This window comes from Aquila chrysaetos, chromosome 12, assembly GCF_900496995.4.
Source record: "Aquila chrysaetos chrysaetos chromosome 12, bAquChr1.4, whole genome shotgun sequence".
Taxonomy (NCBI): domain Eukaryota; kingdom Metazoa; phylum Chordata; class Aves; order Accipitriformes; family Accipitridae; genus Aquila; species Aquila chrysaetos.
The window spans coordinates 24,024,609-24,052,190 of NC_044015.1; the positions used below are offsets into that span (position 1 = coordinate 24,024,609).

General features: G+C 38.4%; 1 protein-coding gene across 8 annotated transcripts in view; it reads left to right on the forward strand.

The window, feature by feature from the left end:
• The window catches only part of EVI5 (ecotropic viral integration site 5), an 87,349-nt gene extending 65,994 nt beyond the window's left edge, over nt 1-21,355 (forward strand). For 7 of the 8 annotated variants that reach the window (XM_030033616.2, XM_030033609.2, XM_030033610.2 and 4 more), the window contains one exon: nt 20,084-21,355. In XM_030033616.2, coding sequence (XP_029889476.1) covers nt 20,084-20,389 — 306 coding nt within the window. In that variant the 3' untranslated portion in view covers nt 20,390-21,355. Of the gene's footprint in view, nt 1-13,988; nt 13,999-20,083 lie in introns of all 8 variants that reach the window. The other variant, XM_030033615.2, reaches the window with a different exon arrangement.
• The last annotated feature ends 6,227 nt before the right edge of the window (nt 21,356-27,582 follow it).

Below are 27,582 nucleotides of genomic sequence, written 5' to 3' on the forward strand. Positions count from 1 at the left end.
GAAAGGTCTACTGTTCCATCAGTGTTTGCAAGCCAGGCTAGTAGCCAGGGACAGGGCAAACCTAGAATACCAGTGAGGAACACCAATAAGGAACACCAGAGAATGGCAAAGAGAGGGTTACTATTACTGCCCAGGATCTAAAGCTGAATCCTCCCCACTAAAAGAGGGCAGGGGGAAGAGGGGTTTACTACAGCACAGGTGCAACAGGCTGCTGCTGTGACCTCTCTTGACTTTGTAGTGGAGGAAAGTTTGACCCTCAGATTTCAGCTCACTCACCCGTTCCAGCATGGTAACCTAAATCAGCTACATGTGAGAATGCTGCATATAACTTCAGATTATTAATTTTATTTTTAAAAAGTTTTGTCTGTACTTTTAAAAACTTTGAACCAATTGCCCTTTGTTGTAATCTGAGTCCATTGATTAATTTTGGTCTTCCTTTTCCAAGCTCAAAATTTTGCATGCCTCTTAAATATGGTGCAGCTCGCTGCCTAAAGGATAAATTGCAGCTGCTTTTATTACTCATCTAGGAATAGTAATGCTACAGTCAGTCTTCAAATCATATTATAAGAAGACTTATTTGTAGTAAATTCAAGTAGTTGTGTTCTTGTTACTGAGTAAAACTGCATATACTGGAAATTGGTAGTATGGCATCCAAAACTGAACCAATGAGGCACACTGCTATTAAATGTACAAGGTAAATTAAATAGAAAAAGATTATGCCTTTTTTCTTACCTTTCAAATAAAGTAAAATAACTAACTATAAATGGAATTACTATATTGGATTTTTGGTTTGCTCTAACAAGATACCTGTCTGATTCCTTTTATAGTAATCAGTGGACTTCTGTAGCATGGTAAGGTGAATTGTATATTGACTACTTCACAGTAGCTCTTAAACTTGTATTTGATGAACACTTCAGGAGAGCAAACACACAAAATCTAGAGCTTTGAGAACATTGTAACAAGACTTGTGGTGTAGACTTGTACTCTATGCACACCATCTGAGATCTGCTCACATGCAGCTCTTTGCACTAACTTGAGTAACCAAATATGGGTTAGAATCAAAATACTGAACATAATTTATATTAATATGTAAAATGCTGAATTCATACTTAAATTCCTCAGTGCAGCCGTAACTTCACTCAGAGTTCACATACATGTAGATCAATTATAAACTTGCAATTTTAACTTTAGTAAATACATCAGTCATTTTTATGTTCATTCCCTAGAAAGTTACTGACAGCTATGCTTTAATCTTTTACACAACCTATCAACATTCGAAGATCAGCTGGCACATAATGAAAGGACACTCAGAGACTGCAGTATTTCTAGTTAGCCAACAGCTAATCCTGTGAAAAGTCGTGTATATTTAGTGTCATGTGCTGCACTTCCTTTCCTCCTTACTGGCTGAGTTGCTTTATTGGGCACAAAGCTGTTAGATGCTTATGCCTTAGGGCTTTGTTGTTAAAGGCTGAAACTAGTGTGAAAACCTGAAATTTTGAGGATTGTCACAAACAGGAAGTTATGATGTAAACTTCTTTCAGAGCTTTTAATATGCACTAGACTTAGGCACTTTGCTTACCTTTCCAGAAATTTGTGTCCCATTGCCATTTTTTCTTTTCATTAATTGAAGTCTTTCTACCTAGCATTTCCTTTCTTCCTCCATTTTCCTTCCATTCTTAAAGCTATCTCTACAGCATTGTTGACTTCCAACTTAGTAGGATTTTAACCTGAAAGGCTTTTCCCTTGTGTAGACCCAACAGGCTGCAGCTGCTGTGAAGCAACTTTGTTACTCTTGTCAGTAAGTACACAAGGTTGCTTGCCCTGTCTTGTGACACAAGAGAAAAAAGGTCTGCTGAGCACCATACTCTGTCACTTGACCTTACAGTTAATGTGCTTTAACTGATGTAACATAAATGGCATGAGTATACAGGCACTGTAAGATCTGTACTGTGGGTTACATACTCGGGCTGCACAAGGAGTGCTAGTACTTCACAGAAGTTGCCTTTGATTAGACACTGAAATCTTAAGTGAAAGCAGCTTTTGTGAAACATTTTTAATATTCAAGAGAGTATCCCACTTCAGTAGGTAGTACTGCAGTAAAGCAGTTACTGTATGTGGAAAAGAATATGTAGAAAGTTTGGACTGTTATGAGTTTCCATTAAGTTGAAGGCTTAAGAAAAACTGACTAAGATAAATCTTGAACTAGTTGTTATTCATTTCAACATAAATCACTGGGGAAAAAAGGAGGAGGTCCTTTCTAGTTTGCCACTTTTTACTTTTAATTCAAACTGAATGGAATTTAATGATTTATAAACTGCTGAAGTTCTGCATTTCATGCACTACCCCTCTGTACATGCAGTCACTTTATATATATTACACAGCAGCTGTCTGCTTCCTGTTGGATGTTGCAAGGCTTGTATGTGTTACCTAGATTACAGGAGTGGTACAAAAGATTAGAATTGACGTGCTTACCCACAAACTACACTGGCAGACCACAAGACACCTTTGGAGACAAAAGCAAGTGGTTTCCAGTCTTACATACATTGTGATTTAGGACTGAATTGCTTAAGTTTAAATTGTATTTCAAAAACTTTGTAAAGTTTGTGTTTGCCATACTGCTAGCTGATTTTTGTGTCTCTTGGAATGCATTAATGAGTTTGTTTTGCTGAAAAATTTCAGTCTTATTTATATTACTACAGTATTTCAAATGTAGGTTTGTTTTAATCTTATGACAGTTTTCATATTAAAATGTATTCAAGCCCACAAAAGCAAGTAGCCTCTACAATTTGGGATTGCGGAGTATTATTCCATGAGACTATGATTCTACTATGTGCATTAAGGGACAGCTTTATGAAGGGGAGCAGCAACATACAGAAACTTAGTGCTTCCTTCGCTTAGCATGCATTTTTTTCCTTAGAAAGCAGGAATATGGATGCTGAAGATAGCTCTTTAAAATCCATTCTTAATAACATTTTCCTGTACTTGAGGGATCCAGTGTTGGGGTCTTTTTTTTTAGCTTGGAAGCAGTTGAAGAATACTCAGAGCTTAATGATGTGTTTTTGTTTTGGGTTTTTTTTGACAAATTATTTGGCATTTTTTTCATACAAAATATTCTTAATAATCCTGGTAACTTTTGCTCTTGATCTATATTCTTAGGTTAAAAAAAAAAGATTTCCAGATAAAAGGTTTCAGACCTCTATAGAGTCAAGGAGACTGGTGGAGGAGAGAAGGAGGTTTCTGGGAATTTATCTGCAATTTTTGTCTTAGATTTGAGTAGAGCTTTCAAAAGATATTGGGATGTTTCTTTCCTTTATCTCTTGCCATTCCCAGGGGATAAAAAACTGACTGAATAAAAGGACTTGACTGAACTAATGCTAAAAGCATAATAAACACAAAGTTACCCGGGAAGATAACTGAAGCAAAATAGAAAGTTTTGAAATTAACTGACTTGTTTCGTTGTGCCATTTCTTTTGCTTCTCATAATGTTCTAGCTGTTTAGTCACCTTCAGCAGCCAGTGCAACTTGTGACCCTAAGGAGGAGGATCAGCTAATTCCTACTCACCTACTTTTGGTGTCTAGACAACATTAGTAAATTGAGATGGCTGGGGATTTTTTCATCCAAGGAATTTGAATGGGGGGTATAAAATATTCAAACTGTAAGTGGCGTGAAGAAGATGGGTAGGGAGCATTTGTTCACTTCTCTTCCAGTGCAAGGATTAGGATCTTCAAATGAAACTGGAGGTGTGTTGAAAAAACACTAGAGCATATGATTTTTGCAAATTTAAAAGATTAAATTCTTTTAGATCCAAAATCATTCCACATACTAAAATCCATGTTAATACAGATTGGAAAAAATAATGGCCTAAGTTCATGGGGGAAAAAAAAATAATCCCCAGAGATGCACAGATATCACATGTATATTTGAAAAATGGGCTACTTGCCCCAGTTTGGGAAGAACATTCTGGAAAAGTATACTTGCCTATTGTTACATTCTTTCCCAGGCATCTGCTATTGACCAATGTCAGAGACAGAATATGGAGCTAGTTTTCTCCTACCTGTTCCTCTGCAATGAGGTATACTCTTAACAAATAGTTGAAATATTTTGAGAGGAGGCAAGGATGAGATTGTTTTCTACTGTGCAAATCTTATGCATGTGGTTTTGGTATTTGAATGAAAAACAAAATCCTGATGTTAGTGTGGCACACTGTTCCAACAGTTAGAAAACCCTCTGCAAAATGCCCATGTTAACAATATTTAAGGATGGCTGATGGAAAAGAACAAGATGACAGGTGACTGGAGCATTATTATTTCACCAAAATAATTTTTTGAGGCTTTCAAAAGGCTTTATAATAGTAACTTTAAGTGAAATTCTGGTGATTAAATTCTTGAATACTGACAATGCAGAAAAGGGGGGATTTTTCTGAAGTATTTCACATTTTCAGTATCTGAAAACTTGATGGCTATTCAAAGAAGTAGTGACCACTAGTTTACTACTCTTCCATTCCCACATACATATAGTTTATCTAGGAATGGATCTGATATTATGTTTTAAGAACCTAATGCAGTCAGTAAGATTCTGATATAGGTGTTATCTCATGGTCTGATCTTGCTCCTGGTGAGCTAACATTTTAAGATTGGCTTAATGAAAAGAGATATAAAAGTTGGAGATTAAATACTATGCTTTTAAAAGATTTTGCTTGTGTAAATAAAATTCAAGACACTTTAAGTAATTACTTTGAGGATAAATAATGTATAAGTTATGACCAAAGGAGTAATTGGTAATATGGCTGAATTAAGGATACATTTTGCAACTTCGGTTAGCTTTCTATGCTTTCACTGCTGAAACTAAAATGGAGAAGGGAAAGTAAACTGTAGCCATCAGTGTGAAGAATTAAGAAACCCCACTTATACAGGCCACATAATACAAGACCTGAATAAAATTCAGTCCACTGTAGTACACTGGAGAAAAGTTTAAACCACATTAAAGTTCCTTTAGTCTTAAATACCAAAAACTTTTATGGTAGGTAAGCTGTGTTTTAAAGCTGCCAAATTATTTCTTCCTTGGTTTTTTATTATTAGTTAATAATCTTAAATCAGTATGGTACAGTGAGCAGTTATGGTCCGCAGCACAGTTTAGTCCAGGTTGTCCCCTGAGAATATGAGGGAATATCTTTACGAGCAGCTAAATGATGACTCCTGCATCAGACACAGATAAGCACAAAATTAGGATGCTGCTGGTGGCACACCGGAGTAGCAAAAGATGGGTTGACCACTTCTAGCAGCATTCCTAGCTCCTGTTTCTCTCACAATAATAGCATCTGGGCTTGATCATGGAATACCAGCAGGAAGCATTATTCCTTTCCTCTGTTAATTTTGTTACTAGGCTTCCTTTGAGTCAAATTCAGTGCTTACCAAATCAAATGTTCTCTTATCTGAAGCACCCCTAGACTACATTCAGAAGCAGGGTAGATAACTCTGAGCATCGTCCTGCTTACTCAGACTGCTGGTGTCCAGCTGCTTAGTTTGGATGTGCCTATGCTATGTCGCAGTCATGACTGCAGTGTGGGCACATCTTTAACTTTTAAAGCTATGAATAAGTTGTACATATCTTTGCATGATGGAGATAGGATTAACTATGGAAAGTGAATTCTAGTTAAAGTTCAACCTACTAGAACTTTTTTTAAAGTTCTCCTCTGAAGACATTTATAGGGTGATGGCTAGCAGTGGATCAGATCAATGGGCAAATGAGAATGAGGGAAGACCAGATTTATCAGCATTTGGGTATCTTGGAAACAGAAATAGGTAACATTTCTTTCATGAGAACTAAAGAGAGAACAGCAAATCCAAAAAGGCCTAGTACTCTTCCTATAAAATTAGATATAATGCTCTTCCACTCAGTCTCTTGCCAACTTATTTTTCCTCTCTTTCATCTGGAAGGAGTGTACTACTTGCTTTCCATGTAGTACAGGCAGATGTATATTTATCTCTTGGCAATTGTCATTTTACTTGCTTTCATAAAACCAGCTGATCTTTGTGGGATTTATTTCAGTCAATTTTTACATTGTTTTCACTTCATAGTTCTCACTAAAACTGTAATATTTGTTAAAAGTACTGTATTAACTGTTGCAAAGCACCTGTTTCTCAATACTGACTAGAATCACATTAACACCTTCTAATAGTTTGTTTTACTAGACAAATGCTTTCAAAGTATGTGGCTCTCTATAAATGTTTTCTTACTTGATAAGAAATGTTGTCCCTGAAAGGAAATATGCTAGCTCTCAGATTTACAAAGTATGCGTTTCAACTTGTGGTGGAAGTTTATAGCACAATAAATCATGTGCTTTTCTTTTACCGTATCTTACAAGCACAGTTGGACAAGAGACCATCAGATTTTTCCCTCCCCACAAGTAAAGTTCTTGCAAGGCTGCTGGACAGCTAAAAATGTAATTGCTTTACTAGTATGTGTCAAAGTTACAGAGCCTCTGTGCTGGCAGAGTCTGATTTAAGTGGTTGTGGTCAGTCTGAGGAACCTGTGATGTGATAAGATAGCGTTTGTGAAGTCATGTGGTTTGCAAACACCCAATCTAATGTAGCAGCTTTGTCTACACAGGATAGTTAAATATATACTGTATGCTTTAGAAAAGTGAATTGCTTTGTTCCTTTAATTTAGCTTGTCCTTGAGAGTCAAAGATGTTACACTGGCTTGGTAATACCAAGATTGTTACAGAAGTGTGAGACTGAACAGATTAGGAGTCTTAATTCTCCAATAACTGTCTTCAGTTTAGTTACCCTGCCCTTAATAAAACAACCAGCTTTAGAAACTGTCTGGCTTAACTGAGCAATCAACAGGCAGAAGCATTATTGCACAATGGAATCCCTGTATATTTTATGAACATCAGTTGTTCAATTAATTTTGAATGGGTGTTCATAGTGTAATTAACACAGACATGTTACACTTGCCCAAAAAGGTAGGATTGATTCCATAATGATGGTACTCTACTCCACAAATCTCTTGCCACAAACTCATCTTCATCTTTGCATCAGGTAAAGTTGATTCCTCTCCCTTCCCCCCAGTAACACCATCATCAACAAAATATCTTCCATATCTCATGAGTGAAAGAAACCTCTAAATGTGAACAGTGTAATCAGGACAGTGATGTAGCCTGTCCTCAAACGGAATAGGTATGACTTTATTCACTTCAATAAGGGCAACAGTTTTAGGTATGAATCTTAACTGTTTCACTGCCACTACCGACATTCAGTGATAAAATAAATGAAGATTGGTGATTGTTCTCTTTACAAGCATTCCCCCCCCGCTTTTTTTCCTGACTGTATCCTACTGTGTCAAAGCTCCAGATCTGTCTTGCTGAGCAATATACTAGTTCTTGATTGCAGCATTAGAGATGAATAAAGTTAGCTATACTTAACTATACTAAGTCTCTGTTTAGAGTTTGTCTGGATTGCCAAAGCAAGTAAACTGATTATAGATAAAATTAGTTCATTATCATGGCAATAATGCTCTTCTCTTGAGTGTTGAAGCTGCGTGACCTGTCTGCTGTACTAATTAGAGCTATGTCAAGGTCTATCCTGTGTTTCTGCCTATAAATCAAGTTTTGGGGATAGAAAAGTGGAGAGATTGAGGTTCAACTGATTTGAATTTATCTGAGTAGTTGTTCCTTGCAAAAAAATTTGTTAGCAACCATACACAGGTGCCATCTATGTGAGAAACAAGCTCAGAAGAGCTATGTATTAGCTTGTAATATGTCTCTGTAAATTTACCTGAATATAAGTGGAGCAAACAGTGGAAATGTGGTGGAAACCCCTCCTAAAATTCTTTTATCACTCTCAGAATGGCAGCAAACACAGATGGAAGGAATTTCTGCAGTCAGAGGCAAAAACAAATGTTACTTAGTCCATTTAAAAATGCTGAGTTTAACTCCTGCTTTAAAAGGACAGAGTAAAAGTGCGAAATGATCATTTCCTGTAACTGTTGCCCATAATGGGTACGTTTTCAGTCTCTGTATCAGCCAGTACATTCTAGTTAATGCTTGAGGTTTCAGTAACTTTTGTATTTATAGATGCATGCTCTAGGGAGAAGGAGCATTGAAATTTAGGTAGTTCCTTGGCTATAATAATTGCAGTACATTCAGTGTGATCATGCTGCTGTTTTAAAATATTTTTGTTGCTGTGTCCTCACTCCGAATAAACACTTTCATTAGAACTTCTTGTAGGAAGAGTTTCTGGGAACTTTCCTTCCACCTACTAACTAGCTATTTATAGAAACTTCCCAGGGCTAAGCCATCTTAGAACTTTTTTTGGAATTGCATACAATCTCACTACAACAAACTTGTCAGATCTCAGAAAAATTCCCTCAATAGATAAAATCTGACTTATAGTTACCAAAGACTGATTTCTTTTGAAAATAGTTTAAAAGTTGGGTACTTCCTTAGCACTGTTTCTATTTCAATTGCATATTTGATACAGAACTTCAAAGTTTAATTTGATTACACGGCACTAGATCAAAACCAGATTCTTTAACCATACAGAGCAGTGATCAAAAAGTCATGACCTCCCATTGATCGCTTTATTGGTTTCCTGTTCTGATTCACTGGAAACCTTCTGGTCTGAACACTTGTTGCTAGTTTTAATCTTTGTCACGTTTACAATACGGCAGACTCATCTATGGTAAAACTGATATACAACATACATTTAACATCGTATTTCCTTTTGGCTCAAGTGCTCTTTAACTGATAATGTTGAAAAAACACTTTTTATAAAAACTTGTCAGGAAATCTAAGAGTACATTCAGAGCAATATGAAATAAATAGCAGGACAACTGGAGATAAGCTTGCTTTTAATGCATTAAAATTATTTCATAGATTTTATTTAAACTTCCTGACATCTATGGGGATTTTTGTAAAGAATTTTCTGTTACTGTGAGACTGAATATGACTTATAGAAGCTGGCAGTTTAAAACAGAGGCCAAATATTTAAGTGCTATTAAAAAAACCAGAAGCCTGAAATGACTCAGTCTTGGAAATTTCTTGCTGCTCTTTTGCTTTTCACTTGTGACACACTGCAGTGGTTTGAACTCTGTCTAGTGATACGGTCAGCAAAGTTCATTTAAGATAAATCTTTCAGGTTGTATACCAGTGTATACCAGTTACTCTGGGTCATCCTTTTAAAAGTATGAGTTTCAAAAACAAAGGTAATTCTTTCCTTAAACAGGAGAATTCAGTAGTTAGTCACATACATGAGCTTGGATTCCAAAGAGTTAATAATAGTGAGTGGGCAGATTCATCTAATGTAGTACCTCATGACTGTTGCTTTTAATCCCCCTATAGATGACCAAAAAAAAAAAAAAAATCTTAGTCCGGAGGCTCTTTGGGTTTTTATCTTTTAACAATAGCAGCCATATTGGTACAACCAAAAAAGCAGCCTAGATCTCTTTGGGTATATAATATTGTCATTCACTGCTCTTCTGGTTTGGGCCCACAATAGGCTTACCATGCCTGGAGTTTAATCCCTGCTCTGACTTCTGATCAGCTTCTCTTGTTGCCAGTTTCAAGGTATTTTGCTGCAATTGCTATAACAAGTGGATAGAGCATACTGCAACTATATTAGATTGAATTCAATTTATGAACTCCAGAAACAGTTGTACTGTTTTGAGATAAGTGTGGATCAAAAAGTTCAGCCACATAGGAGACCCTGGAGACAACTGGATATGGACAGATGCGGTCTTCCTACCATTAAGTTATACTGCAAATCAGCCTTCTTTAAGCCCTTCTGCCATACTGAAAGTAATATAAAATTAATATTCTCTATGTACGTCTTTCTGTTTGTCCTAAAAACCCTAACAAATCAAATCAACTTTTTTCCAAGATTCATTTTATTACACTTGAAAATAAGGAGCCAAATACTCCACCAAGTCCTCTAAGAATTTTTGTCAACTGATTTTTATCTTGGTATAAGCATTATAAAATTGTTTGGGGAGCATACGAGGTAATGCTAGGAGGAAGCAAATACAGCTTGGAACTCATCCATACAAAGCATAGTTAATTTTCTTTAGGAAACTATTTTATAGTTTATATTCTTTAAAATACTATTTTATAGAAACCACTAAACTTGCACTATTCTAGAATCATTAACTCTTACCAGGGTTTGTTGTTGATTGTGCAGGTTTCCCATTTTAGTCATGCTAAACTCAGTCCCAAATAAATGGCCAAATGTGCTAAGGTGGGTCCCAGACAGTCTTGAGTATGCTGGAGGGCAGCTTGGCTCCTCCTACAGGGATCCTATAGGGACTGGATAACAACTTCATTTCAGAGGTCATTGCTAGACTCCCTAAAAGTTGACATGTTGTTTATCTGACTGGAACTTCTTCTGGGTGAAAATTTTTAGATGAGGAAATGAATTTCCACATTTAAAGGATACCAAAGACAAAACTAAGTCTTAAAAATAAATAAGCCTTTGTGATAAATTAAATGTTTCATAGTGATTTATTAACTACTAAGCAAAGGAAGCAATTTTGCAAACAGATTTTGAAATGCTCTCACTGCATGTTATTTGTAAGCATGATCAAGACATTTCCTGCTTTCTTAAGTCACAGTACTTAATGCACTGGATTTTTTTAAACAGCAATTTCAGTTTGCTTGATTTTGCTTAACTAGTCTAATTTCTTAAATTAGACTCTGATTAGAATCTTGAGTACTGCCTTTCAAACATTGCTTTTGGTGGTGGGGGGAAGGCAAAAGCAAAGACAAATCATAAAGCAATGTAATGGTGATTCCAATCTGCTAAACCCCAAATTTATGTCAAACCCCCACCCTGAACACTTCAAGCTAACTTTAATATTTGTGGATTAGGTGAACTACAAGGGAGAAAAGTATTTTTGTCCATGTTAGCGTTGTAGTAAAACTTCCCTGAAACAGTTTTCCAGAGTTTTTAATGTATTCACTTTCCTACTTATGTCCATTACTCTTCAACAACCCATTAGAATGTGTTGAACAACTTGATTTCAATAAAATCTTGCTAAGTTGCTGGGTTTTTTTCAATTTTGACACAAAATTAAATCTCAGGGAAAGGAGCAGTAAAGAGAACAGCATAGTAACACTTCCTATTTGAGAATATGATTGTCTATTGTATCAATTTCAAAATTAGTTAGATCTTAAGCTGAAGCGGAACATCTTTAGGAAATCTGAGAAGACTCGAAGTTGTGCTGGTAGAGTTTTAATCTTAATATTTTTAAATTAAAAAGAAAAAAAAAACCCGACAACTATGTGAAAGCAATAAATTAAAATGTAACTTATTTCCTGAATTTCTCTACTAAGGATGTCTCTGATTGTTGCAGATATCTTACATGTCTGCCTCACAGTGAAAGGAAAAGAAGGCTCATTGTGATTTTTCTCCTCCCCGTCCCCCCTTCTTTCTTTCTTTTTTTTTTTTTTTTTTTTTTAACATATTCCTTGCATATCTTTTGAGGTCTACAAGATGTATTCTAATTCAGTTTTTAAAACTCTAGATTTTTAAAATCTTTTTTAAATCTCTAGATACCTCATATCTCTAGAGGTAGATATGGCATGGGAGAATCCCAAATGGCTTTGGTAAGAGATGTGGGGATGGCCATCTCTGCAGCTTTTCATATGGATTTCAGGGAGGAGAAGCCCATGCAGTCCCTCTCGACTGTTACCTTTCAAACAGTGAGTCCATGGTATTAGGGCCTCTTCCTCAAGAGGGAAAACAGTGATCAGGTAATGGGAGCAAGCAGAGTAAATGGGAGTTCCTGGATTCAGCATCTGGTTGGTTTGGGCTTCTTGAATCATCAGCAATTTCCAGGAATGACATTTGTCTGGCATTGCTCATGTCTGTTACTCACAAGTTAATAATCCTAATTATGGCTGCATTTATAGCTATGGCTTTAGAAAAAAAACCTTAATGTTAACTGAAGTGAAACAGGAAATTCGCTGACACTGAAATAAAAGCCACAGCTTTAAGCTTTGTCCTAATACAGTTACAATGATAACACATTTCTAATTAAACATATCTTTTTCAAATTTATTTTTAAATTTGTTAGAGAATGTGTCGCTGTTTCTAAACAAAGAATGCTGTAGTATTATATGCAGTATGTGTTGTGGAGTTATTTTACACATAATCTTATTTTACGTGTAATCTTGAGAGCTATACAAGTTGTCAGGAAGCTCTCAAAAGACTATCCTCTGTCTTTTGCATATGATCCACATGTTTGGGTAAAAACTGTCTCATGCTTGAGGAAAATGAAGAATGTCTAAAGTTGGTTTGGTTTAGCATTAAACTTCTTTATTGCAGGATATATTAAACCATACTTAAGTTTTTTTTAAATCTCAAGACTTTTCAAAGATCAATAAGCAATGGCTTGCAGTTCTGTCACAATGTATACCTAGCAGCCCCTTTCATATAAAGAAGCTGATTCTGTTGGGGAACTTCAGAAACCCGATTTGCATTGTAGCTGTACAGCCATTAAACTTGCTAAGAATTCTTTTAGATGATGGATTGCTAATATTAGTTTCTGCAACTATTTGTTTAGCTCATGATGTCTTCATTTGTGCAGTATTCATGTTGCGATGGTTTCAGTATGAATGTGGCTCACTGTGGAAGTACAACCATATATTTAAAAATGGGCTTCAGAGAGCTTAAGATATCTAAGGAGTTGCTTGTGTTCATGGAAGTGATGAAGTAGCATGAAAAGGCCTGCAACCTTAACGTTGTTCATTCTTTTTGTGTGCATGTGCAGAAATGCTTCTGCGTTGTAGTACCTACTGGATATAATATTTGTCTGGACTGATATTTGTCTCCCAAATGACAACGTATTTTCCATTAATTCAGTCTGAGATGCTGCAGCTACTTCATTTTCTGAGATAAATGTTTTTCCAAAAGAAGTTATGGGGAGCTTTTTTAAAGAAGTGACAGTGTACTAGTATATGCCTTAAACTGGAGTCATCTCATCACAATGGGAGAGAGTCAGCAGTAAGTAGCAGTCAGCTGTTGACTGCTGTATGATGAGGGATCTCATTAGATGCTGTGGACCATTGGTCTCAGGAATTTTTAAGAACTCCAATTAAATTGCTTTTATTCATGTTAAATGTTATTATAATTTAATAGATAATAACTGATATTTTTAATTGGCTTGTAATTAGATTTTGACTTCTAAATCTCTCTTTTTCATGTTGCCAAGTTGACAATATTTTTCTGAATTATAGGATGGGTATTTGAAAATGTTTGAGTTGCTTCTCTTCAGCTAAACGTGGTTAGATCATACTTTCAGCAGCATTCTAGTTTTCTTTTGAATCATGTTTGGTTTTTAAGCAGGAAATCTTACAAAGACTTCCTACTGTTACTCAGGTGGAGACAAATAAAGAGGGAACTCTGATTTTTAGATTCCTCTTGCTATAAGTACTGAGAATTCAGTATCTTTATTCTTTAAATAAAAATTTAACATACTGCCTTCTGCCAAAACCAATTTCATTCACCCAAGGCAGTGGTCATATTTTTATCATATTTTGATCTCACTTGCGTATTGGTTGCTTATCCTACTGTGAGTAGATTGAATGTTTATTGGCAACCTTTTTAAAGCTCTTGTTTACTACTTCAGAATTGAGTAAATTTCAAGAATCAGTTACTGAAGCCTTTTAAAGGGAGCAGAAAGTAGCATTTTTTACTTCTTTCCACCACTGAATTCCTAGCTTAAAAAAAAAAACTCACAGGTTACAACATAAAAATGCCTCCCAGAGCTTAAGTAGAACTCTCTTTCAGGAAGTCGCACTTGAAAATTTGACCTATGTTCCCTATTTAAAAAACAAAGGGGCTTAGAAATATAAATTGCTTGGAACTGACTAGCTCCCTTCAAACTATTCTATGATTCTATGATTTAACATGGAAGAACTTTTGAAATGTACTGAAACTTCTCAATTTCTCTTTACTGTCTCTCCTTCATGCCTGGCTTGATGAGGCAGTCAGCATCAGGTAAGAAAGTTTATTCTGAGGATGTGATTGTTAGACTTTTTTCAGCTCTTCTGAATTTGTGAAAGTACGCTGTTACCTGTTAAGAGTATGTACAATTAAAGTCTTTTCATGTGTTGACTAGTAGGATATACAGTTTGTTTTTAAAATGCTGAATTCTTTAGGTACAAGAAGGTACATAAATGCAAACATTATTATTAAGATTCTGTTCTTGATTCAGCTGGCTTTTGAAGGGATAATGATGATGTACATTTTGGTCATATAATGTTATTAACCCTTTGAAATGTCTTAAAGATCACATGAGTGTGCTGTGGTGAAAACTGGGTTGAAGCTGCAGTCATCTAGACAATACGACCTGGATTTGAGAATTAAAAGCAAAACATGTGGGTTTACCAGACTGGGTTTTTTTACAGATGTGATCAGACTTGAGATTCTTGCAAAACTGAAGCAGTAAGAAACAGCCAAGGTTCATTTGAATGTCACTTGTTGGGGTGACAGAGGTCTAGTTCCCCTCACATGAAGGAGGGCCAGACCCAAAACTGAAAGGCTTTAACCAATACTGGCTCTTTGTACAAAAGAGAACAGAAGTGACAGACCTTGGGGTTTAAGTCCATACTCTGCTCAACATGGCTGCAAGAAAAAAGGCTGTTCTTTTTCCTTCAGGTGGACTGATAAGGGTAGAGTAGAACTAGGGTTTAGGGGGAGGGTGGGGAGGTGTTTGGGTTGGGTCAGCGTGCCCCCCCCCCCGCTCCAAGTCCTTAGTCAGATTTCCCATTATCTTGATATGCTTGGCTACATGAATGACAAGATCTTGGCATAATGCTTTACTTCCTACTTCAAGCTCTTTTTCCATGTTCAAATAAAACACTGATGGCAAGAATCTCAAGAAGTCCCTCTTAAAAAGGTGACAGATAAGCTTCAGTATGAATAAGGTAATTAATCAACTGCAAAATCTAAGCCATACCTACATGATGGCAAACACAGAATTGGTAGTTACAAATCAGGGAAGATATTTCTGAGTTGTTGCTGAGAGTCCTCTGACATCATTGGCTTAGTGTGCAGCCGCAGCCAAAACAGACAAGACAACGTTGGGCCTCAATAGGAAGTAAACCAAAATAAAGTGGTTTATATTGCCACTACAAAACCTTGGTGCAGAGCTGGTCTCTACACCTCAAGATGGATGTAGAGAGTTTAAAGAAGGGTCTGTAGGGAGGTTAAAGGGCAACTAAAATGATCAGTGGTCTTGAGCACTGCCTGTTCATGAGAGGCTAAAAAGGCTTGGGACTGGTTTGTTTTAGAGAGAAGGCTGAGGGAGGTGGTGTTATGTAAGTTTCAGAATCATGACTGCAGAACTGCTTTTCACCACTTGTTCCTGCATTACTAGAATTTGGGAGCAATTCCTGAAACAAGTAGGAGGTTAGTTTAAAACAAAAGAATTTCTGGAACTTACTGCCACAGGAAGCTGCGGAGGTAGACAGCAAATAAATCATCAGTCATGGACAACTGATCTATAAATGGATGCTGAAACAGCTAGGAAGAGATGTACTCTCATATCTGCTACAACAGTTTCTGGACAAGTGAGTGGGGGCTTGGGAATATGAAGGGAATGGACTGCAATAATTGGTCATATTCACGCTTTCCCTTAAAAACAAAACAACATGAAAGTCCTGTTGTCACCATTGGAGACAGAATATTAGGCTGATGGACCACTGCCCTGAGCCAGTAGGATAGTTCTTATGTTCCCATCTTGAAAAAAAGATACTGCTTTTCTATTAGAAGTGCAGAGCCTCACTTGCTAGACTGTAAAGTTATGTGAGAGTACAAAACTTTTCATTTTAAGAAACCTCTGTTTTAGAGCCTTAAGCTGGCATTAGCCACTGGTATCTAATTGTATTGGAGCACATGCTGTCTACAAGTTGTTCCAAATGCTTTGAGAAGCCTTGCAAAGCCTTTCTGCTGCAACAGAAATGGCAGATAATAAGGCTCCTTCAGAAATGCTCCTGAACAAATATTAGATTGGGGTGCCCCTGAAGTATCTTCAGCTCTGAAAATATACAAAACTGAAAATAGTGCACAGCTGTTACCAACCTATTCTGCTGGATACTTTTAATTTCTTGAAGATTAGTTGCTTTCATCAACGTTCATGTTTAAAAAAAAATTTAAGGTGCAAATCGGGTTCTGCCTTCAATTGAAAAACAACTTGTTTTAAGTATTTTCAAGATTAAAGTGACAGATTTCTAATTGTAAAATAAAAGTAACATGCTGTTGAATACTAGGTTTTGTGATAAATTAATGTACTGACATTTAATGTAAAGGCATTTGGATTCAAATGACAGCATTTACATTTTTAAATACAGTAATTTTGGCGGGTACAAAGTATTTCAATTTCTTAAACTCAAAATGGCTGCCATAAGAACCGTAAGATGCATCCCACTGCCCATGCTTTTCACACATCTCACTGAATTGTAAGCTATCTTTCAGGTTGGAGGGGACCTTGGGAGGCCTCTAGTCCAACTGCCTGCTCAAAACAGGATCAATGCTGAATTCAAAGCAGGTTGCTTAGGGCTTTCTCAGTCGGGTGTTGAAACCCACTGAGGATGGAGAGTCCCCAGTCTCTGAACAACCTGTTCTAATTCTTAACTAGCCTTGTAGCAATTATTTTCCCTTCGTAGTCAAACACAACCTTGTGTTTTGTGTTATGATCAATGTCTCTTCTCCCACCATGCACTTCAGTAAAAAACCAGTTTTCTGCTATCTTAAGGCATAAGCTCCTGCCCCTTAACTGTCTTGGTGCCTCTCCACTAAACCTATGCATTAATATCTTGTACTGAGGAAGGAGTGAGGTAGCAAGTGCAGAATAGGACAGATGCAGTCTAACAAGTGCCGGATAAGAATTGGTTCCCATGATGTACTGGCTATGCCCTTGTCAATACAGCCTAGTATGCTGTTAGCCTTCGTCACTGTTTGGGGACGCTGCTGATTAATGTTTAGCCTCCTGTGTGTCAGGACCCCCATGTCCTCTTCATCAGTGTTGCTATCCAGCCTGTCAATCCCCATAATACAAATTCTATGCTACGGTGTTTGTCTGTGCTTCTGGCTGAGACGGCCATTTTTCAAGCAGACAGAGAAGTTATGGAACTATATGACCATCGATAGACTTGTGGCATATATTCTCTACGGTACATTCATGTTTCTTCCTACCAGTCTGGTCCCCTTGGATGTGAGGAGTACTTGAGAAAAAGGGAAGGCAAGTGTAAAGCTGCAGAGTTTCTGGAAGGTCGCAGATTGTGCATCCTTTCACTAGAATAACAAAAAATAACACACTTTTTTTCTCAGACTCACTTTAGGAATTGGCAAAGGCTCTGTCTATTCATGACTTTTTCACTAACAGCATTTTCCACAGACTCATTTGGTGTTTGGAAAGGCTACTGACTAAAACCATGAAGCCATGATTTTTGTCATGTTACCTAAATACATTCATGTAAAGGTATCATCTTGGAAGTCTTCAGGAAAGCAGTTGAGGTCATTGGCTTGGCTTTCTGAATGTTCAAAACAACTAACATTGAGTATCAGCTTTATAATTCCAGGTGAACCAATGGCTTAACTGTGCAGACCTAAAAGCATATTTCTTACTCTAATATGAAATTTGTAGTCACTTGTACAGCAGAGCTTTTTTTTTTTTTTGTGGTGAGGGTGGAGAGAAATTGTTGGGTTTCATTTTGTTTTTCTGTGTTTTATTTTCTTAGTGACTAAAATTGATAGCTGTTTTGGAAACTTCATGTGGTAGCTAATCTGACTGTATTGCAGGATATTTTTAGGGATAATATTTCTAAATACAAGAATCTCTGTATGAGGTTTTCTGTATCTATGTATATAAGCTAGTAAAAATTATTTATTCCAGATACATGTTACTGTCCAGTATTAAATATCTGGCATAAGCTGCTTTTGCTTACATCATGAATTATGCTGTGAAAGTATAGAACTTTTAGTTTTGCTTGCCTTTACACAAGCAAGTTTCACATGAAACAACTGCAGCCTATGTGTATGTGAAGAAAATGCAAAAAACTAACATTACTATGTGTAGTTATAAGCAAGGCTTAGATCTCCAGCACATACCCATATTCCTAACAGAGATGTTTTGATATACATTAAAAGCTGGAGCTTTTACATGCTGTTAACATCTGATTTGATGGCTTCTAGCATGATTATGACTTGTGATCTTTTTTCCAACCCCTTTTTTATTCTCATCTTTTGCACAAGCCCATGGAAAGTACAGAGATTCCTTCTTCCCCAAATGGACACGTAAAGTCTTCTGTTGGTGTCAACAGCAAGAACGTACATGCACCTTTTATTTATCAAAGTGAATATTGCTTCAGATTTCTGAAATGTCTCTGTTACTGTGAAAAGTGGCTTACAAAATAGCACTTGGTGCATCTTCCTTTTTAAGCTTCCAGAGTGACATTAGGAAGTTTCTGTAATGCATTTTTAATGTTTTTCTGCATCCTTAGGATTTATCTTAATACTCTTCGACTGTCAAACTGATCCTGAGGTAGTTGCTACTAAAAGCTAGCAAAAGTGAAATTCTAAAAAAAATAACCTTGGGAATGTCTTCCATGAGTTGCAGTTATTTTCACTAAATTAACAGGGGACTTGCCAGACTTCAGAGCTTTAGGTTTTACTTTTGAATAACTTGAATGCATGGTTGTAATAGTTTATCACTCCACAGTGCATTTTGAGTTAAAATGTTGTCGTATCTGTCCATGGTCTGAAAATCATTTTTGTCTTGTTTGATTTTCTCTTAAAATTGAAACTGCAATCTATTTATGCCATACAAAGAGAAGCTTCTCTCATACTTCTTCATCTGAAATCTCATTGGTTCTAAACTAGATAATGAAAAGACACTTGATCTTGCAGTGTAGACAGAACTAAGAATATTCTCTGGTTTTTAATGTGGCTGTGTGAAACTGGCAATATTCACTTGGGAGCCTGCTCTTTGGGATTGGGGAGAGCTTTTCTCAAGTGAGAAGTTAGGTGATAAGGGAAAGAATGGAGCTGTAAAAGTAAGATGTGAAGGCCAAAAGTGCTGTCAAAACAAATAAGCCACTCTAGAAAACTAACCATAAACCATCCTCATGGGGATATTAAAGATGCAGTAAATAGCCTGGAGGAATCTGTCATTAGTGATTCTATGTACCTTGATTATTAAGCCTTAAAACTGAAATACTCTGGGGGTGTGTCATGGTTTAACCCCAGCCGGCAACTAAGCACCACACAGCCACTTGCTCACTCCCCCCACAGCGGGATAGGGGAGAGAATTGGAAGAGTAAAAGTGAGAAAACTCGTGGGTTGAGATAAAGACAGTTTAATAGGGAAAGCAGAAGCCACACACACAAGCAAAGCAAAGCAAGTAATTCATTTACCACTTCCCATTGGCAGGCAGGTGTTCAGCCATCTCCAGCAAAGCAGGCCCTGGGCTCCATCATGTGTAACGGTTACTTGGGAAGATAAACACCCTAACTCCAAATGTCCCCCTGCCTCTTTCTTCTTCCCCCAGCTTTATATGCTGAGCATGACATCATATGATATGGAATATCCCTTTGGTCAGTTGGGATCAGCTGTCTCAACTGTGTCCCCTCCCAATATTTTGTGCACCACCAGGCTACTCACTGGTGGGGCGGTGTGAGAAGCAGAAAAGGCCCTGACTCTGTGTAAGCACTGCTCAGCAATAATTAACACATCCCTGTATTATCAACACTGTTTTCATCACAAATCCAAAACGTAGGCCCGTGCTAGCTACTATGAAGAAAATTAACTCTAAACCAGCACAGGGTGTAAGGAGAATTTTGAAAAATTCCAAGTACTATTTCAGATGTTCTTTCAAGGTCTCTGCTTGGGCAGCCAGAAGTGAGAATTCGCTTTGTTCTGATTCCATCTGAGTTTTGAAGTGATCATCAAATGTGCTACTTCTAGATCTAGCATTTAATTTAATTCAGTAGGAGTTCAATGAGACATTTCTTGGAAACGTGGGGTTTTTTACTGCTGGACTCTTCAGGTCTGATTAATTGTTAATTTCTGCTTTTTCTAACAGATCAAATGTCTAAAAGGCCAGAGAGACTTCTCAGACCAACCCACTTTTGATGGGATTCACATTGTCAACCATTTCACAGGAGATGATGAATCATTTCATTCTTCTGATGAAGATTTTATAACTAACTCCATACAGGAGAGTGGGGTGAACTTTCATCTACACAGGAGGACTGGTCAGATGGCTTTGGATCACACAGTTGTAGACAGCAGTGACAGTGATACCGAGGAAAGTGCCCTTCAGACCGGGAATTCAGACAAGATGGTTTCCAAGCAGAGAAGAATGGAATCTTACTCTACTACTGTGTGATTATCACTGTGACTAGCATTGAAGACTTTTGTATTTCTTTAAGGGTGAAACTGTCAGGTAACTGAAACTATCCAGCAGTTGGTTTAGGTTACTATTGGATCTGGTCTGGCCTGTGACAAATACACACATGTACTGTCTATCTTCCTTCTCTCTTTGCCAAATCTTGCTGATGACATACCGTTGCCATAAAACAGGCTGGGAAGAAGTTGATGGATGACAGTTGTGACAGTATTACTGAATGTTCCTTGGTTTAGAAACTGCAAATATCTAATTTCTTTAATGCATAAGAACCATTTTTGCCATTCACAAACACAGGAATTATTTTCCTCAAAAGAAATTGCTCTTGTGCAATATTTTACGCTCTGAACAAATGTGTATGTTTTACATTGTTGTCCATTTGTGATCAAGATGGAACCTAGTAAACCATCTGATCATGACACATATATATATATATATAATTATCTTATACTTCTCAATTACTTTTGTTTTTACTGAAGTTATTGGATGCCCACAGAAGGCTTGAAAGAGGAGCCTTTATCTGTACTACTTTATATATACAAATAATGGTCACTAATGTCATAAAGGTGTTTTTCACCATTTTCACTTAAATCTATGTGCATCTGCTTTAATGTTGCTAAGTAATACCTGGTCTGAATATATTAATTACAATAATGTTTATTTTGTACATATTTATATATCTACACCAAGCTGAAAATGTACATGACACCATTTTATATGAGGAATGTAAATGTTGCAATATTACTGTCTCTGGTATTCTAACAGGAAAATGAATTCTGTATATACACACTAGAAATGAACTACTAAAAGGCAAAACACTAACTTTACATTAAGTTTCAGCCTAGCTACACTAACAGGTTCATGTCGGAAGCGCTTGTTCAAAACACTATTGACTGAAATCTTTTACCTTCATATATATGTAATGAAAATAAATTTTTCATGATTTAACAAGGTTGCAGCATTTACTGTTTAGTCACTTCTAAGCTACAGCCCTTGGTTACTGCATCGTTGTTACTGCATAGTTACTTGCTGGCTCTAGATTAGAGTGGTAGTTCAAATAAGGTGAAAAATTATTCATGTCTTACAGTTAGTTCTAATGAAAGCATGGTCAGTGCAGTAAAAATATGTAAGCTCAGTCTTCTTACAGTTTTATATTGCAGAGCTATCTAGGAAATAAGCTATTGGTCCTGTCGCCAAATAGCTGTGATTCACCACAGCAGTAAGAGCTGAGCTGAGCATTCTGCTTTCACACTCTCCTGAAAATTGAGATCCAGTAAAATGGCCCTAGCTTCTTGAACAGAGCAAGATACTCTATTATTGTCACGTGAACACTCGCTTGCCCTCTCAGACACATTCTAGTCAAGAATATTAATAGCTGCTATTATTGCCATCTTACATAATTAAACAATCCTTAAGACTTCTTTTCTAGCAATGTTTGCAGCTGTTCTATTAATAAAAAAAGAAGCCATGCATAAGTTGGTACTGATAGTCAGCACATGTGTTAACCATCTTGCTACCCATGAGAGGCAGTGTAGTTGTTTAAAATTGCAAAAGTGGGGAAGCATACCACTGAATGCATCTGCTAGACCTGTTAGGCATTTCCTTTACTTTTATTTTGAATGTGTCCTCGGAAAGAAACGGCACAACTGAGGACATGAACAAATGTTCAAAGAACGATAGGGAAGGCTGCATGGAAGCAGCACATTCTGGGCCTCTCAACAGCATTATCTGCCCAGGTGCAATCTAATTTAAATCTTAAAGCAGGTGGGTGACAAATTCCAAGTTACTCATTTCTGCAGCTCCTAACTTGCTTCAGTATTTCTACAAAATTTCCCCACATCTTATCAGCGCATACGTAGCTCCCAGTGTAGCCTGTTGAGATTGCCATCTCTGAGGCAGATTAGCTGATTCTGATCCCTGTTGGAAATTTCATATATGCAAAACCAAATCAGGAGGACTTTTATTCACTAACAAGTAAGAGTTACCTTTTTTTCCTTCCAATGAGCATCTGGTAACTTACGTTTGCACCTGGATAATTGTTGCCCAAGAGGATAGGTGACAAATGTTGTCTTGTCTGTCATCAATACCAGCTGCAAGTCTCTCTTAAAGGTAACGTTTTGCAGTAAGTGGCAGGAGCAAAATTCAGTTGGAGAGTCATAAAAATCCTGTCTGTTTGAACAGTGAAGTGTTATGATTTTGCAATAACTGCCTTACTGTTCAAGTGATAGCAAATGAGATTAGTTGGCAAGGGTTATTTCCTGAACTTTTGTGGTTTTAAAGTATAATAATAGAATAAATACTGATACAGAATAACAGCATAAATAAAAATATCAAGGGAAAAGCAAAAGTCCTTATCCAACTAACTGCGTCTCTTCTAGTGATGAAGGTGAATCACTGGACATGCTGTAGTTTCAGAAGACTTAGTTACACACAGAATATCCTAGGAAGACAACCCAAGAGAGGCTGTTCAGAATCATCCTGCTTTTTCTGCAACTATTCTGCCAAAAAAAATGACACTAAGCTCTTTGCATATGTGTATTATAATTTGAATATGCACCAGAATAATGTCACATCATCATCAGCATAGATAATATATTTACTAATGCGTCAATAAATAAAGCATATTAATTACACTACACACCATGACCTTGCTTGCGTGACCTTCTAACAAACATTGCTGTTCTCTTAGATTTGCTCTTACATACAGGCTGTAAGAGCTCAGTGTGAATGCTAAAAGCATGAGGTAAAAAAAGCACGTAAACATGAAAACTTAAGATTCTTGAATATGCAAGTGCTGCAGCCAAGAAGACGGGTGAAATAGGGAAGGGGCATGCCCTGCTATATACGGAGTTTCCATGTAAATTATGTTTTATGTTTGGTAGTGAAAATGGTTCTGCTTTCCCTATCTGATAATCAAATGTCTTCACTAGCTAGAGAAGCCTCAATATTTACATTTTCTTATTTCTCCAGGCTAAGGGAATGAGTATATTAGTTCCTAATAACATTTATGGTTAGACCTCTTTTTACTTCAGTCATTTCATTTCACGTATTAGAGGTTTGTAACATTTGTGAAAAATTGGGAATATGACTAGCTGGGAGAAAGTACTTCTGTGAAGTTAAGAAGCATTTATTACATTCATGGCTCAACAACTGTTTGTTCATGTTCATTTTTTTGACAAAATGCAGGCCTCATCTACACACACATTCACGAAGTAGGTTTTTTTCTACTAAATTTTCAACTGTATGTGCAATTTTCTATATTATTTTAACTAAAATAGATTGCTATGAAAGTGATTAAAAGAAGTATCCGCGTAGGGGTTTGCATAAATTTAACAAAACCACTTCGTAAATCTTGTATTATTGAACTTAATCTTTTGTGGAACTGCAACACAGAAGGAATTGTGTGTTTCTCTGGGGTTTTTAATGTAATCACTGTTCTATATCAGAGACTATGCTAGTGACTTAGTGAAAGTTGATGCTCATACAACATTTATATTTTAAGCTAGAATGGCCTAAAGATACGTTAGCATAAAAATATCCACACTTCAGACTGGATGTGCTGCTAATTCCCTTATCTGTAGAGGCTCCAAATAATGTAACTCATTCTGGGGGAAGGTAGAGGGTAATATAAATCCCCCAGGAAAGCCATTAGGCTAGTCCTGGAGACTAAAATTAAAAAATCAACCTATAAAATAGAGGTTAGTACAATCTAAGTGGAAACTACAGTGTTATGTTTAATTATGCACCAGCTACTGACTCTGTGTATTGAGAGGGAAGAGGAAAGCTATGTATTAACTAACAATCCGTTAGTTCTGGATTTAATGAAGTTCATTTTTGTTCTGTGAAATACTTTTACCAATATAATTGTACCAATATATATTTTTTTGTAATTCTCTGATAGGTTTGGTCGGTTGTTGGTTTGGGTTTTTTTTACAGACTAGCTCAAGACATAAGAAAAATCAGTGAAATACATTTACACAGTAGCCCATAAAACTAGAGATTCTGAATGATGGACTGAAAAGCACAGGGTAAATTGACTTTCAACATAACCTCTATATAGCATGAAGTTTCACCTTGAGAGTGGAGATAACACGCTAACAGATGCATGCCTATGCATACATGGACACGGATTGACTAAGATACAACAGCTTAACACCCTCCCTTTCCAGGAATTAATACCTCATTTCACAATTATGAAAAAAAAAAGCAATGTGGCATGCTCTTAGAATTGTATACTGTTGCATAAGTGACTGAAATTTCTAGCATTCTGCTACGAGAACTAAAATTCCTGAGACCATTTTGCATAGTCTACATTCTGTAACGCATTGGTTCAACTTTCTTCTATTCATAATGGAGGTTAAGTTCTGGGTCCACTCCTTACCAAAGTTGGAATCCCTCTTTTCATCCCAGCCTTCAACACCACAGTGTACCGTCACCTTCCCTCTCCAGCTCGTGCTCACAGTGATCACTACTTTTCTAATCTGCTTTGAGAGCAGCAGAAGTTACTTTGGTTTCCCCAGCAATCAAAAAAATTGCTACCTAAATCACTGACTAATGTCTCACATATTTACAGCACATGTTTATGCCACAAGGAGAAACATGAAGAAGGTAGTGACAAGATGCTGAGGGAAAAAAAATAAACAATAAGCAGGATATGTTAAAAATAATTCAATATTTACACACACACACAAAAAAAAGACACACTTCCCAACAGAATGCACAGTGCTACAAGTTCTAGCAGCTTCTCATAGTGAAAGTGTTCTGGATAACTGTGGTCTCAGGTTTTATCACTTTAAAGTGTGTATGTTACTCACGAGTTCCCCACAGAATCACCCTCTTTGCTGCCTTCTCCCAGTCCTGACTTCCACACACAACAAATTGCTCCTCCTCCCCTACATACCAAGCAGCTAACCTGTCAAATCCTGTTCTTCAAATCCTTCCTCCTGTTACAAAGCGTCTCATCACTTCTGAACATGAAGATCTCCTCTGCACCCAATCACCTTTGGTGCCTTATCTGATGTCGTCTTAGCTCTAATGGTGACATCAGGCAGCTGCTGTGAACAGTGCAGTAAATTACATTGAGTAGCTCTTCAGTCTGAAGCACGACTGTAATGTAATTCCACCCTAGTTTAAAAGCCTCCTTTTATTTCTTCCCCTCTTTTGTCACTATGGGGTAACGATCATTTACTCACCATCGCATTCAACTGTATCTTACCAAGTTTTTGTTTTTTGAGTACCACACTCCTTTTGGGGGAAGCATTAGACCAGCTCTATTAAAACCCATCCCCAGTCCCTACGCTTGACATGAATTACATGCCTCTGCCAACTCGGGATCGTTGGCTTTTGGTTTCTTCACACTGGGATACAGAATACTTGGTACTGTCACATAGCTCTTGCAGTGTCACATGACGACCACTGCATACACAAGACCATCCTTTTAAAGGTTGCTGAACTGCGCCACATAGGTCACACCATAAACCAAGAATAAGAGCTTAGTCCCTTCGCCTCTCTTCAGCGTGCTGTTACGACAGGTAACAAGCTCCTCTGGGGGGTGGAAAGAGCCCCGGGACAACGGCTGTCGGAGGCTAAGGAGTGGAATCGCCTTCGGGCCCTACCTACGGATTGCAGCAGCTGCAGCGCTTTTCCTTCAGTCCCGTGTTCCGTAGAGATAGCAACCCAGCGGTATTTCTGGGTTGCAAGGTAAAACGCGAGGGGCGAGTTCCAGATAGAAAGGGCTGGAAGTCCACGAGATGAGAAAAGCTCACGCGTTGCAGCGCGAGCCGGGGCCGGCAAAGCCCCGGGAGCAGCACCGCCCGCCGGCTCCCCGCGCCGAGGCACTCGCGGGTGCAGAGCAGCCGGCAAAGGGCCGCAGCGGGCAGGCCGCGGGCGGCGGGGCAGCTCTGGGCCGCCCCCGCTCCCCGGCGGGACGCGCGGCGGACGCTCCCCTGACGGCTCCCCTCAGGGGCGCCGAGGCAGCAGGGGCCGCTTCCCGCCTCTCCCCGGCCTCTCTCCTCCGCCCTCCTCACGTTTCTCTCCTCTCCGGCTCGCTCCGATTCGGTGCGTTGGCCCCCCCCCCCCGCCGCCAGCCTGTGCCAGTACCCGGAGCCGGCCAGTCCCGGCGGGAGGCTGCTGGCCGCGCACCTTCCGGGGACAGAGCTAAGCCGGCACACGGCTCCCGTGGGGGCCTCGGGTCGTCCTCCGCACGGCTCGGTGGGCAGCGCCCGCGTTCCGCTTTCCCCGTCCTCAGCGGCCGGCGTAAAGCAAATCGTCCGTCCTGACGAAACCCTGGGAAGGCAGGGTGCATTTCAGGCAGGAGTTGGTTTTGCAAATCACGAAACAAAGCCGTTTTCGTACCCTTTCTCCTCTAGTCGTTTGAGAAAGCTGACGCCCCAGGAGCCGGATGTCTGTTCCTGGTGCCCGTGCAGCATCCACCCTTACATGAGAGATTACGCGCTGAATTAAGCATTCCCTTGATTCACTCATTCGACTTCCTTATTTTTGCTGAAGGCTTGTAGACAGTTGAGGAAGCGGTAGGTGAGAAAGTGCCGACTGCAGGTGGGCTAAGCATAAGGGGGCTCGGCGCGGTGGCTCCCGCAGGAGAGCCCCGAGCGGAGCCGCCCGGCGCGGGCTCCCCGCCGCCCGGCAGCGCATCCAGCTCCTCGGCAGGCAGCGAGCGCCTTCCGCACGGAAACGCCCCAAAGCACCTGTATAAATTTTGAACTTCGATGTATGAAGACGAATATGTATTTCACTGTAACCAGGACTGAATTGTTAATGAGCGCTAATAGTGATTTACAGTAATGTTTTCTGTTGCTTTCATGACACAGTCAAAGCGCTGTTTAGCAAGGTCATCGATGAGTTTATAATCCCGCTTCAGAGCCAAACGATAAAGATTGTTCCGCAAAAAGTCACTAACAGTGAGTCAACGAAGACGCACACATGAAATTACACGGAATTGTTCTAACCCGGTTATTTCTACTGATTCCAGCATTTATTTTTTAAGCCGACGGCGTGAATGATTTTCAGAGCAATCAACCAAAGGCGCAGCAAGGAGACCGCGGGTCACAGATGCCGTAAGTAAAACTGCTGTCCCCAGCACCAGGAACTTTCCGGTAACAATGAAGGTGTTAAGGGCGATGTGTCAAGTCGTGTTCTTCAACTTCCTTTTGTGTCAC